At 39.8% G+C, this 15140-nt stretch overlaps 1 protein-coding gene across 8 annotated transcripts in view; it reads left to right on the plus strand.

The window, feature by feature from the left end:
* INPP4A (inositol polyphosphate-4-phosphatase type I A) overlaps positions 1-15140 on the plus strand; it is a 149458-nt gene that overhangs the window by 104343 nt on the left and 29975 nt on the right. For 4 of the 8 annotated variants that reach the window (XM_073664894.1, XM_073664893.1, XM_073664896.1 and 1 more), the window contains 7 exons: positions 1937-2189; positions 7607-7639; positions 8936-9108; positions 10762-10885; positions 11365-11491; positions 13082-13222; positions 13672-13769. In XM_073664894.1, the coding sequence (XP_073520995.1) occupies positions 1937-2189; positions 7607-7639; positions 8936-9108; positions 10762-10885; positions 11365-11491; positions 13082-13222; positions 13672-13769 (949 nt within the window). The remainder of the gene's footprint in view (positions 1-1936; positions 2190-7606; positions 7640-8935; positions 9109-10761; positions 10886-11364; positions 11492-13081; positions 13223-13671; positions 13770-15140) is intronic. The other 4 variants (XM_073664897.1, XM_073664903.1, XM_073664909.1 and 1 more) reach the window with 2 other exon arrangements.

The raw sequence follows: 15140 nt of genomic DNA on the forward strand, positions 1-15140 counted from the left end.
TGCTAAAGGGAAATTGTGGCAATAGATTGGGAATATTCACATGAAATACTGCCCTTGGCATGCAAGGTCTAGGTGTTAGAGAGTAGCATATCATACTGGTTTATAGAGGGGGGTTTGAGCAGGTGTCTGTATCATGTTCAAATTTCCTATTAGGACATAAAGTCAAGGATTGCCGTAACATTTTTTTTACATTTGTTTTTCCAACTATGCAATGTTTATTGCATTAGCAGAAAGGGATATACGGATAAATCTGCTGGTCAAGAACCTATCCAATGGTGATGTTAGTGTTGGACAAAGAGCAGTTTCAGAGTTCAACAAACTCCTTCATCAGGAAAAAACCACAATGAGGCCATATTTATTGCATGGTTTCTAACAATTTCTAGTAACTTTACGCATAAGGATTGTTTAAAATTGCAAGATTTTATAAGAATGATATGCCTTGAATGCAGCAAGCAAACAGAATCCTTGTTTGACTTCACTGAAACAGACGGAGCTAAAATTACTGACCACACAGTTCTGTGTAAGCTAAGTGGACAAGTATATTGATTACCTGAAAAGCTGTTTGCCATAGCAATCATATGCTTACTGTAGTTGCCATCATTTTTTATTGAATTTACCATAGATGGATAGATATATTTTGGCTAGGTATGATCAGTAACAACATTTTGCAAATAATTGTAAAATGAGGTATCCACTTACCAGAAGATTTTTAAAATGTGTAATATCTAATATTTTGTAATTCCTAAATGCTTTACTTGCACTGAAAAATACAGTAAATAATATAATTTTAGCCCTAACTAATTATCAAGTTTTCTCACCATTAAAAGTGATGTGCAATGCGCTGCTGAGACCCCCATCAATCCTCAAAATGAAGAGGCTGCAGCCCTAGATATTCTTTGCTGAGGCACTTCAATGTATTGATATATTCACATTAAAGTGTCAGTTTGGTGCACATGCTGGAGGGATCTCCTTGTGTAGGTGCCAAATTAAACCACTTCTGTACAGGCCATAGATTTTAAACATCTGTGCGGTACGCACTTTACTCTGCAGTGACATTCTAGAACGTCACTGCAGAGTAAGTTGCTTGCAGAGATGGGGGCGTGGAACCCCTTAGAGAAGGCGGACCTGGTTTATTACCATCTCCGCCTTCTCTAATGCCTTATAAATAACGCAGAACAATTGCTGTGTTTGCAGAATTAGAAGGCTTACAGTGTTTCCTTCTTTAGAGCCTGTAATCATGTGAATGCTGGCTGTAGTGAGAGAGCAGGAACCACTGAGTCCCAAAAGACCCAATCAGCTCTGCTATGCAGGAGGCTGAATTTGCCAAATAACATGGGGAAATCAGCAATAAAAAGAATGTATTCTGTTCAAATGCCCCCCAAAGGCCTTTTAAGATCTAACAGGGCACAGTGTGAAATAGATGAAAAAATAAATAAAAAAAAAGTAAATATTAATAAAAGAAAAGAAAAAAGACCTAGTGAGTCTAGATTGCTGTTTCTAGCCCTGTACCCTTAAAAAAATATCCAATATATAAAAATAATTTTTATGGAAAGGGGAAAATTAAAATAAAATATTGTGAAAAGTATTTCCTATTTTTCTTTAAATTTTCCTCTTACATTAACAAAAAAAGCAGTATGGTAATGACATAAAATTAAACCCATTTATTACAAAAAGAGGAAAAAATTATTTGAATATCTGTACGAAAATACATTTTAGAGCCGTTAAATGAGAATGGACGAAAAAAACTGAAAATGTGACTTGTCAGGAAGGAGAGAAAAATAGCCTGGTGATGTACTGGATGAAGACCTTGACATATATCATTTGTGTGATTCTAATGGTTGCTATTGTTTATTATGCTGTGTTATTGTGTTAAAATGGAAAATAAAACCCTAACATATGCCACAGTATGCCTACTATATATTTCTACTGCTTGTAGGAGAAAGTGTGGTCAAATGTTGAGAAGAGCCTGGAATGCATTATTCAGAGGGTAGACAAGCTTCTCCAAAAAGAACGTCTACATAGTGACAGCTGTGAAGACGTCTTCCAATGTGAGATAAGCTGTACTAGCAAGAAAGGTAATGAGAGACGCAGAGCGTATTGGATAAACCCAGAGGCCTCCAATGACGAGGCTGTGTTATCATCCACATCATCTCCACCATCTCCTGCATGCCATCCTTCTCAGTTGACAAGTGCGTATGGTTGGGACTCTTCTCCTCCGCATCCTTGCTCCTTCAGCACTGACTTCACAATACCAGATTGGCTTATCGTGAATCCCAGAGCTTATAACACAAACATGTCAATCGTGGCATTCAGTCTTTAAACATCAGGATATGGAAATGGTTGTCTGACCATTTTTTTCTTAGGCATGAATTTCTTAAAATAATTACCATAGGCATACTCACACTTCAACACCCCTGCAGATCCAGGGTAGGAAGCATCGGAGGTCATCAGCAGCTTTGGAAGCAATGTCTGCTCTGTTCAGAAGTTACCAAGACCGCTGCAGCCTGTGATTGGCTGCAGTGGTCAGGTGATTAGAGGAGCACGTAATCGGATGTTTTTGTGACTCGTTCTTCTAGTCACTGGACTGTTGTAGCCAATCACAGGATGCATCAGGGGGAACAGACATCACTTTCAGAACTGCCGCAGACCTCTGCAGTCACCTGCGCTGGATCCGCGGGGTTGGTGGAGAAACAGTATATTTGTTATTTTTAAACTATTCATGCCTAGTAAATAAAAACAACCCGAATTGCACAACCCCTTTAAGTAATTCTTTCACTGTGACATTTTGGACTGTTAAATGAAAATTAAAATGGCAAAAATATACAATAATAAGTCAATGTAATATTGGATATCAACACTCAGAACAAAGTAAGACAGGTCTGTAGACGGTAATGTCCAATGACACATGTTTGTGAGCTTTCCACTTGTGGTCATTTCTGGTATTGCGGTTATCTCATTTTCCTGCTGTAAATACTGTGTGCACGCCTGCTTGAGTTGTCTGCTCCGTGTGTGAACAGAACGTTTAACTGAATTTCTCTCTTTGCTGTTAGAATTGGACTTTTATTTGTGTAGAGTGTACTGTCAAAGGGGGAATGACACTGGTCAGATGGCAGTACTTTGTAATGAAAAGACCTACCATGTCAAGGATATTTTAGTATCCCATAGCTTAGGGCACAAAGTCAATATACTTGGAGGAATTTATCAAACTAGTGCGTAGGGGAGCAACCAATCAAATTCCGGCTCTTATTTTTCAGATGACCTTAGAAAAGTGAGAGCAGCGGGTAACTGCTCCATTCTACTAGTTTTGGCAAATCTTCCCCACTTTGTAGTAGTCGATCAGAAGGACAGTTTAAATAATAAAACTTCTAGTCACTTTCTTTCTAGACTGAAAAAAAAGCAAAATTATATTCATCACCGAGATTTTACTAAATGTTGGACGGAGCCCTTACAAATGTCTAAAAAATGATCGTCTTCTTCCAGCACAAATAGATTCATCCTTGATCTATGTTATTTATTACCACCACAAGTTTTGATTAAAGCATTGTATCAATTTTCTCAAATAAGTTTATTATTTTTTTTATTAATTAAGAGTTATACATTTATTCAATTCTTTAACTTTTCGATTTCTCAATCTGCCCTGGTCATGTGTACAGTTTGAATACCTATGTGTCCACTTAACTTAGTCTAAATTTAGATGTCCTATCCAGGGCCGGCTCCAGGTTTTTGTGGGCCCCGGGCGAAAGAGTCTCAGTGGGCCCCTTTAACACATACCACGATTCATGATGCACAGATACGGCAGAGAAATATAGATATAGTACAGTGCCAAAGATTTCACTTCTTACATTACATGAGTGATATCTATTGTAAATTCTACAATAGCTCAGAAACCGGCGAATCCTAGCAGCGCACAGTGCAGACCGGACAGTGCAGTCCACCATACAGTATAATGGGAACCATATAGTCTTCCATACAGTATTATGGGCCCCATATATTGCTCCATACAGAATACTGGCCCCATGCAGGCTGTGCCCCCCCCCACATAATGCCCCATGCAGGCTGCCCCCCCCCACACACATAATGACCCATGCAGGCTGCCCCCACACACACATAATGCCCCATGCAAGCTGCCCCCCACACACACATAATGCCCCATGCAAGCTGTTTCTCCCCCCTCACATAACGCCCCATGCAGGCTGTTTCACCCCCCCCCCCCACACACATAATGCTCCACGCATGCTGCCCCCCCCACCCATAATGCCCCATGCAGGATGTCACTCCCCCCCCATATAATGCCCCATGCAGGATGTCACTTCCCCCCTATATAATGCCCCATGCAGGATGTCACTTCCCCTCCCCATATAATGCCCCATGCAGGATGTCACTCCCCCCCTCCCCATATAATGCTTCATGCAGGATGTCATCCCCTACCCATATAATGCCCCATGCAGGATGTCATTTCGCCCCCCCCCATATAATGCCCCATGCAGGATGTCATTTCGCCCCCCCCCATATAATGCCCCATGCAGGATGTCATTCCCCCCGCCCCTCCCATATAATGCCCCAGGGCCGTGCAGGATGCCCCATGCGTCCATACATAAAGAAAAAGAAATCAAATACTCACCTCATTTCTCACCTGCTGCTGCTTCGACCGGACTCCTCACCTGCTCTGTGCTGCCTGTGACGGCTCAGCAGAGGGCGCGGTGGAAAGATGTCACCGCGCCCTCTGACCTGAGACGTCAGTCAGAGGACGCGGAAGACACCGGACCTGCTGCGGAGGCACGGGGAGAGGTAAGTATTGTGCCGGGGCTCTGATCAAGGGGGCCCTGCCCGATCAGGGCCCTGGCACTTGCCCGGTTGCTGACGCGGGCCTGTGCCTATCGATTGACAGCAACCAGGAATCTTAAAAACCTGGAGGGATTGATAAAAAAAATAATGTTGGAAATTTTTTTAAACTTTTCATTATATACAAAAATTATTTTCTAAAACCTGAACTCTAGTTTAGGTTGGGGAATCAAGTCATCCCACTCTTCAGATGACCGAATTTCACAGTCCATATACGGACCATCATGCACAGACTAAACTCTAAGTTTGGGTCATGAGGCCCTCGTCCAGTCAGGGCTTTGCGGTCCATATACGGGCCATGAAATATAGCCATGTGAACTGTGCCTTATATGTTGCCAGCTGGACAAATTCAAGTGGAATAAGAAAAATAAATGTTATTTGTAGAAAACTATAATTTTTGATTGCAATGCTAAAACTAGACTTTCCTGTAGAGTATAAATAGCATGGATTGGGGTAATATAGTGTCTAATAGTTTCTCAGTATGCTGTGGTTTGTTATTTATGGTCTATACCAGGGCTGTGGAGTAGGTAAGCCAAACCTCTGACTCCAACTCCGACTCCTCAATTTCTATGACACCGACTCCAACTCCGACTCTACGACTCCGACTCCCTCATACATGGCTCATGTATAAGTGATAAATTTACTGTAGCACAGATTCATCTCAGCTAAAAGTCTAGACTCTTAGATCAGGAATAGGACAGACATTTATAGGACATTTCATAACTTTCCCAAATTCTTATGAAAAAATATTCCCCACAAACTGCATTGAATTACTGTACGCAATTTATTATATATTTTAGGAGTCGGTCCATTTTATACAGACTCCGATTCCGACTTCACCACCAAATGGACACCGACTCCGACTCCACGACTCTGACTCCTCAGCCCTGGTCTATACATTGCTAGTTGATGGGCCAAAGTTTCATAAGAAACTGGTTATATTTAATTCACTTGATTTCTGTGATAATCTTTCTTTATTACATTTTCACCAAGAAAGAAAAAAATAATAATAAAATATTACCAACATAAGGGACAGTCTCAGCCACGTAGCTAACAGTGACTGGAATAAGTTAAAAGCTATAGAAAATGTGTTATAACTGAGCAAATAATAATCCTACACCAGGTGATGCTGGAGATTTGATGATTTTTTTTTTTTTAAATTAATCTGAGGACAGCTCATCGTGGTCAGAGAAAACAGTGATTGGACAGACTGGTTTTCAATTTTTGCAAATTAATTTGGTTTTCTATATTGAGGTGTCTGAGCACCCATATCTTTCTCCTGATATAAATTCATGTTATTTCTGTGTCTGTGATTCTAAAGCAGCTGCTTTTTCAGATTTGACTATGCTGTTTTACCTTTATTTGAGTGAACATCTTTCAGGCAGATGACTTATTCTAGATTACGTATTTGGTGTTATCACCCCTTCCCCAAAGCATTGAAGTACAGACATTTAACTCTAGTAAAAAAAAAAATCATTAGTTTCTTTAAACATTTTTTTGTTAGTTCCTATTTAGTAATGTTCAAAGAGGGGCAATCTTCCTCAAAATATTACAGTCTTGAAGGGCCATGATGCCAAGATCTCCAGAGGCCTTCATGTCAATTCATCAAGCTGGTTATGAAGAATATTGATTTAAGGCCCATTGTGATGAACTTAGATTTACAGGGGTATTCCCGTCTCCAAGATCTTACCCCAGTATGTAGTAGGTGTAATATTAATATTAGCAAATACCTCCAATTAGAAATGTAGTATAGTTTTCTGATTCGCTATGTCGCTTACCCCATGTGCAGGGCATTGCAGTAGCTTAGGTATCCATTGTTAAGACCACTAATAACTAACGGTCACTATATTACCTAAGCTACCCTGCACATGGGGTAAGCGACATAGCAAATCAGAAGAACTAGACTACATTTTTAATTGCAGATATTTGCTAATATTATGATTAGTACACCTGCTACATAGTCGGATAGGATCTTGGAGTTGGGAATACTCCTTTCATGATTAAGTCTCTTGCATGGATCTACAGCTAGAATTAAACCTTGGCGTGCTACAAATAAACTATGTCTGCTAGCTCCTTCTGCTTTCTATCAGTGTTCCTTCACAAGCTTAGCACTATATTATCTACTACAATGCTTAATTAAACCTGATTTGCTAGCAAGTTTTTAAAGGGAATCTGTCTCCGCAAAGTGACAATTTATGTAGGGAATATAGCCCATATCAAAAATGCATCTTGCCTTTTAAAATCGCCTCCTCTGTTTTGCAAAAAAATAAATAAATAAATAAATTTATATATGTTCATTAGGATGCACCCTTAGCTTGGATGAGCAGCAAAATGCAGCGTTCCACCCACTCGTTTTGCACGTGACTGTCACCCTCTTTCTTGATGATAGTGCTGCTTACCCTGATCAAGTGTCTACAGAGAAAGCGTAGGCATTTGCTCTCAATCAAGAAAGAAGAAGGCAGCCGCTAGCAAAACAAGTGGGAGGTACAGTGCACTGAGCCATCCGGCCACACCAAGGGTCCACCCATTACACTAATTAGCCTAGCTTAACAAAATAGATTTTCTGCCTAAAAGGAGGGGCCAATTTTAAAATAAAAGATGCTGCTTTTTATAAGAGCTATATTCCTGACATGGCAATATGCTTAGTTTAACATGTCAGTTTGGGGTGACGGACTCCATTTAAGTGCTTATTTCTTTCTTTTTGGTATGATGATTTTATTTGCTGCTCCTTAATCATGCATGTTGCCCCTCCATTTCTGTGCAGATAGCAGCTCGGGTGCAGAAGAACCTGGACCAGGTATGTGCTACTTTCCATTCATTGCTTCTTCTCCCCCCCCCCCCCCACTAATTCTGGTTTCCTCTGAACTCTCGGTTTTGCTCCTGCAGGTCATGCTGCTTGTAGATTTAATCATTCTTAATGATTACACATTTGTATGAATCTTGCACCCAATACCAGTGGGGCCTTTCACAATTGCCATTGTGTTGATGTTTTTTATGCCGTTTTTGAACTTTATGTTGGGAAGGGAAGTATTTAGGTAAGGTTATACTTCTCTTGTATTGCTTTAATTCACTCATCTTTTTGACACTTGTGAAAGCACCTAGTGATTCATTCAATAAAGTTACTTTAAATGGAAGGCAAACTAATAAAAATATAAAACTTGACCCATTGAGTGTTTCATGACGAAGTATATCACATGTGTGTCGGACATGAGCTGAAATTCCTTTGTTCAGATGAACATGGATGTCAGAATGATTGCATGGGTACAGAAACTAGTTGGAGGTCCGATATAAAAAATGTAACCTCTAAAGCACCACAAATAGCTTTGTGTTATACTCAGACATATAGCAAACCATTCATTCAATTTATAATGAAAGTGTACATTAACTTTTATATTGCAACAAAAATATTCTGCAGCTTGTACACAAAAAATAAAGTTTTCAGCCTATGTTGGCTTAAAGATGAAAAAGGTATAGCTGACAGAATGCATCAGGGCAAATGTGAAATATTTCCTTTGGGTTGTCCAGTAAATAGTGTTTTTTTTCTTGTATGGGAATGGAGTTCTTTGAAATAATAAAGCTGCCAAAACTCACTATCACCAGGCGTTTCATCACCGGTTCTCCAGTTCTTCACACTCTCTTCTTACTTCTGGGCAGCTAAACGAGACTATAGAGGCCATCTTCTGCCCTCAGCCTTATTATCGCGTGGTTAACTGGAGTCTGTCAGCAAAGAATGACTGTTCAAACCTAGCACAGGCGCTCAGTTCACCTTTGACGTGGGCAACCATTTAAGTACTCCTTTCCACCTACTTGTTTTCCCCTTATTTCTACTGTAATTGACAGCTCTGGCTTTAGAAAGGGGGTGAAGATGGATGGAAAACAAGTAGGTGGGAGGGTGCACTGAAATGTTTAGCCACGCCAAGGGGGCACCAAACACCTATGCTTGGTGTGACCAGTCATTCTCTGTCACAGAATATTGGGTGAAGGTTTCATATGTTTGAGAAGTACATGTATTTGCCCTTACTATTACTTTTATTATGGAGTAGCTATCAGTAGTAGTCAGGAATTTATACTAATAAGCTCTGGTTTTCTGTAGGGGAATGGAGTGAGGCCCTTTACCCCTTACTGAGTACACTAACAGACTGTGTGGCCATGATGAGTGATAAAGCAAAGAAAGCCATGGTCTTTCTACTAATGCAGGACAGTGCTCCAACAATCGCCTTGTGCTTGAGCCTCCAGTACCGCAGAGATGTTGTCTTCTGTCAAACGGTATGTGTAAAGCCATTGCCCAATCTCGCACAGCAATCTACACTGCTGAACCCATACTTTATATTAACAGGGTTTCACTCCTCAACTGTGTGCATACTCTAGTGTTGTGTAGGAATTTATCTGTATACTCGAACGTATGTTCAAGCTTTCACGGAATCATTGCCCAATCTGTCTTAGCCACTTGTGATCCATTAGTCACATGTCTAGGGGTCAATCACCTCTTACCTAACCAGCATCTTAAAGGAACATAGTTATCTGTTTTGGAATAAAACCACTTTGAAAAACTATTATGAACACTTCTATTAGCCACAGCAAATAAAAGCTCAATACAGAGTTCCCTCCTCAGTAGGACCTAACATGTCAATGCTTTATTTCCCCTCTAGGGGCACTGCAGGGTAATTTGGAAACTTTTTTCCAGATTCATTTATAGTTGATCTTTGAAGATCGCTTTCTGTCTTTCTCTTTCTTTCTTTCTTTCTTTCTTTCTTTCTTTCTTTCTTTCTTTCTTTCTTTCTTTCTTTCTTTCTTTCTCCCCCTCTCTCTCTCCCCTTCTCTCTCCCCCTCTCTCTCCCCCTCTCACTCTTTCCCTCTCACTCTTTCCCTCTCACTCTTTCCCTCTCACTCTTTCCCTCTCACTCTTTCCCTCTCTCTTTCTCTCTCTCAGAAAAAAAAATGAAAATGAGAGGACAACCCTTATATACGTTTAAATACCACCTTTAGATTTGCTTAAAAAAACTGCAGATATCATGGATAAGTTTTACATCATGTTCAACATGAGATCATATAATGAAAAAGTACTCAAGAATCAAGATATGTAAAATAGAATAATGCTTTATTAAATACAAAAAGTCAATAAAATAAACAATACACAGTAAAAGTCAAAGTGGGAAACCACAAGATGGCATTACAAACCTATATTAGAGGATAGCAGAAAAGATACTAAAGTTTTTTGTGTAGCCAGGAACATGAATCACAAAAGGAAACCAAGTTTGTAATATAATAGAGTGACATGCAGAACAATCTGCTGTCCCAGCATCTATGTGTAGGCTAGATACTCAAAAAAAGCATGTACAATACCTCTTTAATGAGCAGTGCCACCTGCCCCTACGCACGTTTCGGTGTAAGCCTTCATCTGGGGGCTTACGCCAATACGTGCGTAGGGGCAGGCGGCACTGCTCATTAAAGAGGTATTGTACATGCTTTTTTTGAGTATCTAGCCTACACATAGATGCTGGGACAGCAGATTGTTCTGCATGTCACTCTATTATATTAGAAACTTGGTTTCCTTTATTGATTCATGTTCCTGGCTACACAAAAAACTTTAGTATCTTTTCTGCTATCCTCTAATATGGGTTTGTGCTGCCATCTTGTGGTTTCCCACTGTAACTTTTACTGTGTATTGTTTATTTTATTGACTTTTTGTATTTAATAAAGCATTATTCTATTTTACATATCTTGGTTCTTGAGTACTTTTTATTGATATGATCTCCGTTCTTTCTGTACTGAACCCTTTATTACTCTTTCTATGGTGGTTTGGGATACCCTGTGATAGTTGCAGATATTCTGCATTGATATACCTTATGTAGGGGTATTACATACCTTTGACTCAACTCCTTTTTTGTTAATCATGTTCAACGTGTTTATCTGTTTTAGTTAACAGCGCTGATCTGTGGTTTCATTATCAAGCTGAGGAACTGTCTGCATGACGATGGTTTCCTGCGCCAGTTATACACCATTGGTCTTCTGGCACAGTTTGAAAGTCTTCTCAGCACATATGGTGAGTGTTGCACAGTGTATCACTTGTGCATGATACCCTACAGTGGTGTCATATGGTTGAGGGCCAGGACTGAGCCTATAGGCTTAATATATGGAAATATAAGAAGCTTTCATTGTTTCACTAAGGCCTCATCCAGAAGTCAGTTTTTCACTTACAAGTGCTATCATCTTTTTCACAAATAGAACTTTGTTCACATGAAAACACGGAAACATGTCTGATTTTTATCCAAGTCATGGATCAAGCTTACCCATGCATGTCTATTGATCTGTGGAAAAAATGGATAGCAATTGGATGCCATCTGTGTGCTGTCCGTTTTGCGTAATGTTAGGTTTGGGCTACCTCAATCAGAAACTTGTTGTAGAACAGGAAAGGCTTGCCTTTATCACATAATCTCTGCAATTTCTGGAGTTTTCTACAGCAATTCATGTTGTTATTTTTTCCAACACGTGTCCTGTTGTTGTCCAACCTTTGCCCTTTAGGAGAAGAGCTGGCTATGTTAGAAGATATGAGTTTGGGGATCATGGACTTGAGGAATGTGACCTTCAAAGTCACCCAGGCCATATCGAGCTCCTCTACTGATATGTTGCCGGTGATAACTGGAAATCGGTGAGTTAGCGTATCTTGTAGTGTTTACTAGAAACTCAGTGATAATGTGAATCATAGGTGATTAAAGAAAATGTAAGGGCAAGAAAAAACATTATGGTACTTAATCAATGGCAAATGTATAGTAGTAAGCTCATGTATAGTCATTATTACCCATGAAATTACTTGAGGGTTTGCAGTAAAGTAAATGCAATAATTTATATTTATAATTACATTTTCCACATTCTTCTTGTTTAACATGGTCAAGTGTAATGATTTAGTTGTCCTTTATGAACTCCTAGAAAAATTATTTATGTCCATATCTAATTTGATACAGCACACCCATAATATAACACACATCATGGATTCTAAAATAAAAACATCTTAGTGCTTTATCTGAGGTGTTGTGTAATATTTAATAGTAAATCAAAACTTTTTATCACCATGTCAAAATTTTATGTTCAAAATGACATGCTGGTCAATTTCTTACTATATCCTTATAACTGTCAGAGCTCAGTTTTTCTGATCCTAAGCTCCAAATCTTCCGCATAGACATTAAACAGGTTGTCCACTACTTTATCATTGATGACCTATCCTTAGAATATTGATTTGAATAGGAGGTGGATGTGCAGTACCCTGCCGCTGCCACTATCAGAAGACGGCGCTGCTCTGCAATTGAGCAGTTATGTCCGGCGGCTGCTGACACCAAGAACAGATGATCGGTGGGGGTGCTGGGTGTCTGACCCCGACCAATCAGATATTGATGACCTATCCTAAGGATAAGTCATCAATAATAAATTGGTGGACAACCTATTTAAATTAAAGATGCTGACTGTCTGCATCTGCAGAAAGCTCCTGTGCGCCACCTAGTTGTGGCTTCTGGTAATCAACATATTGTCATTTACAGTGAACCTCCTAGCTCATTTATGCTGCTTGAACCATGGACAGCATGAACCAGAGGCTAGCTCTGTCATTTTAGGCAGGTAAGTTTAACACTGTGGCGTTTTAGAGAAAACATACGTTTATCAGCTGGCCAGGGACCATACCGCTCAGGTGACTAGTCCACAAGGTGCTTGTCCCACTCTTCTTGAGTGACAGGTCTCTTCGTCGGGTGACTAGCCTATTGGTCCAGTCAGTCAGGCGGCATGGTCCCAATATGGCTGTTAAATGTATGATTTCCCTCAAATGACACAGTATTTCGGAGTAAAACACACCTGCCTAAAATGATGGACTCTGATTCTTGCTGTCCAATACTTCTTAAATCATTGTAATTGTACTGAATTCTGAACACTACATCAGAAAAATCAAGATATATCAAGGAAACAGACGTTGAAGAATTTTTAAAACATTTAGATGAAAAAAAATACAAATTAGTGTTCAACGTTGGATGTTCACTTTAAAGCTCTGAATATACTAGTATCATGGATTCAGTTTCCAGAGGATATACTATATGACAGATCCATTTTGTTACTGATCCTCGTAGATCCCGTTGATTCTTAATGGTGAATGAACACCTAAACCTATTGCCGTTTTCAAGATATGCACAGTAAATATTTTTAGAGAATAGAATATTAGAGTTTTTTTTGATGTGTGATATGTTATGTATTTTTCAAGTGACGGATTTAATGTTCGCATCCCATTGCCGAGCGCCTTGTTTGATGCCCTTCCTCGCGAGATTCAAAGTGGAATGCTGCTAAGGGTGCAGCCAGTCTTATTTAACGTCGGGATCAATGAACAGCAGACATTGGCAGAAAAGTAAGCATGATCACATGGACGGATGGAAGTGTTTTGTGTGTGTTTTTTTCTATTATAGAATATTTTTTAGAGTATAGAATGTGGGTAATATTTTATGTCATTCATAGATGACTGTGGATGTCCAAGCTGTATGAGTAGGCCTGTGCTATATGCAGCCTGTACCTACTTTGCTGCTGGAGCGTCAGGAAGACCTGCTGTTTTGTTTTGTTTTTTTGTTGGATCCAAATGAGGATGCGTCAGGAAAAAGTGTGGGCAGCCATGTGTAGTCGTCCTCTTGGATTTTAAACCGGTCGTACTTCTATTTTGTATTTCTTGACTTCTAACTTATCTAACCTTTACTATGGTATACACAACTGACTGGATGTATATATGACTTGTGTGCAGTTTTTAATTCCTTAGTTGGACAAGCACTATAATATTTTGCATCTGTTGTTTTTTTATGAACCAAGATTTGGAGATACATCGCTGCAGGAAGTTATAAACATTGAAAGCTTGGTACGACTTAACTCTTACTATGAGCAGTTCAAGGAAGTCTTACCGGAAGACTGTAAGTTACTATTTAATTATTATGATTTATGGCAAATAAGAAACAATATGTGAATGTACTTTACTTCAAAGAGGACTTCCCAGCTCCACTGACATATCTGTTTTAGTACATTCTTGTATTTCCCTATAAGGCTATGTTCACACATTGTGGAAAATTTGCACTGCAGATTTGGGCTCACATCCAATACAAAGATCAATTTGGATTCACCCTACTGTATTAAAAAGCATATCATAGGGTAAAATTTGCTGTGAAAATCCACACTAGCAGTGAATCAGCATTCTAAAAATGTAAAAATCTGCAGCATGATCTTATTTTCTTGTGGATATTTTTTCTGCTAAATGTGGATGGAGTTTTACAAACCCCATTCTCTTGTATTGTACAGTAAATTACTGAAGATTGTGGTTCGGAATTCACACTGCAAATCAGCAGCAAATCTTCAGAATATGTTAACATTGTCTAAATAACGAGTCCGTAGCACATGTTCAGTGTAATTCCTTTTCAACGATACTCCTCTTGAAAATGTATGAGTACATAAATAGTTTGGTTAAAGAGGGCCTTTCACCAAATTTTTCATGTTGAACTGGGCACATAATTTAATAGTAACTGCAGAGCAGAATAAAACTTTTTTTTTTTTTTTTAATTTCACCTCTCCCTTGCGGAGTTCTTAGCAATCAATTGTAAGGCGGTGGTGTTCACACCGTGCAGTAACTGAGGCAGTGACCCAAGCAAGTCCAACATAAACAGCTTTTATTCAACAAAACTTACAGGTAAACAGAAAGTCCTCCAGTTCGCAGCCGGGTTAACACAAGTCCATAACAACGGTTGCAACGGCCGCGCCGGGCCGCTCAGAGCCTGACAGGTGTAGAGCCTTCCCAGGCGTGGGTTCAGCTACTCACAGGCCCGCTGATCTTTCTTGCTATGCTCCTAGCAGATCCCAACACTGAACACCACTAATCCTTATGCAGGGTTTTTAAAGGACCGGTGGCAAGAGCCACTGGAAAACCCGGGTTGGAGGGAGGAGGCCGCCCCACTGCCTTCCTGTAGCCTCCCCCAAGAAATGAAGGCCCTGCCGGGTTTTGCTTAATCTGCCTTAGCCAGATAGACTGACCAGGTCAATGCTCACCTTCATTCCTGCATTGCAGTCACAGCTGTGTCTGCAATGCACTTCAATGGATTTAATAGGTCTCTGTACATATTCTGGGGATATATAACGTCCCTCATATACGATCCCAGTCACTGCGTTACATATCCCCCCCCCCTTTTCAATCTTGTGGGGTTGAACATTTGTCACCATACAGTGTGCCTGGGACAGGGCATCCATGTTTGCCTGCGACTTCTACAGAGAGACTGAAATTTTGCAGTGACAGAAAC

Source organism: Phyllobates terribilis, unplaced genomic scaffold (genome assembly GCF_046119375.1).
Source record: "Phyllobates terribilis strain yellow unplaced genomic scaffold, ASM4611937v1 Scaffold_2__4_contigs__length_985480577, whole genome shotgun sequence".
Taxonomy (NCBI): Eukaryota; Metazoa; Chordata; class Amphibia; order Anura; family Dendrobatidae; genus Phyllobates; species Phyllobates terribilis.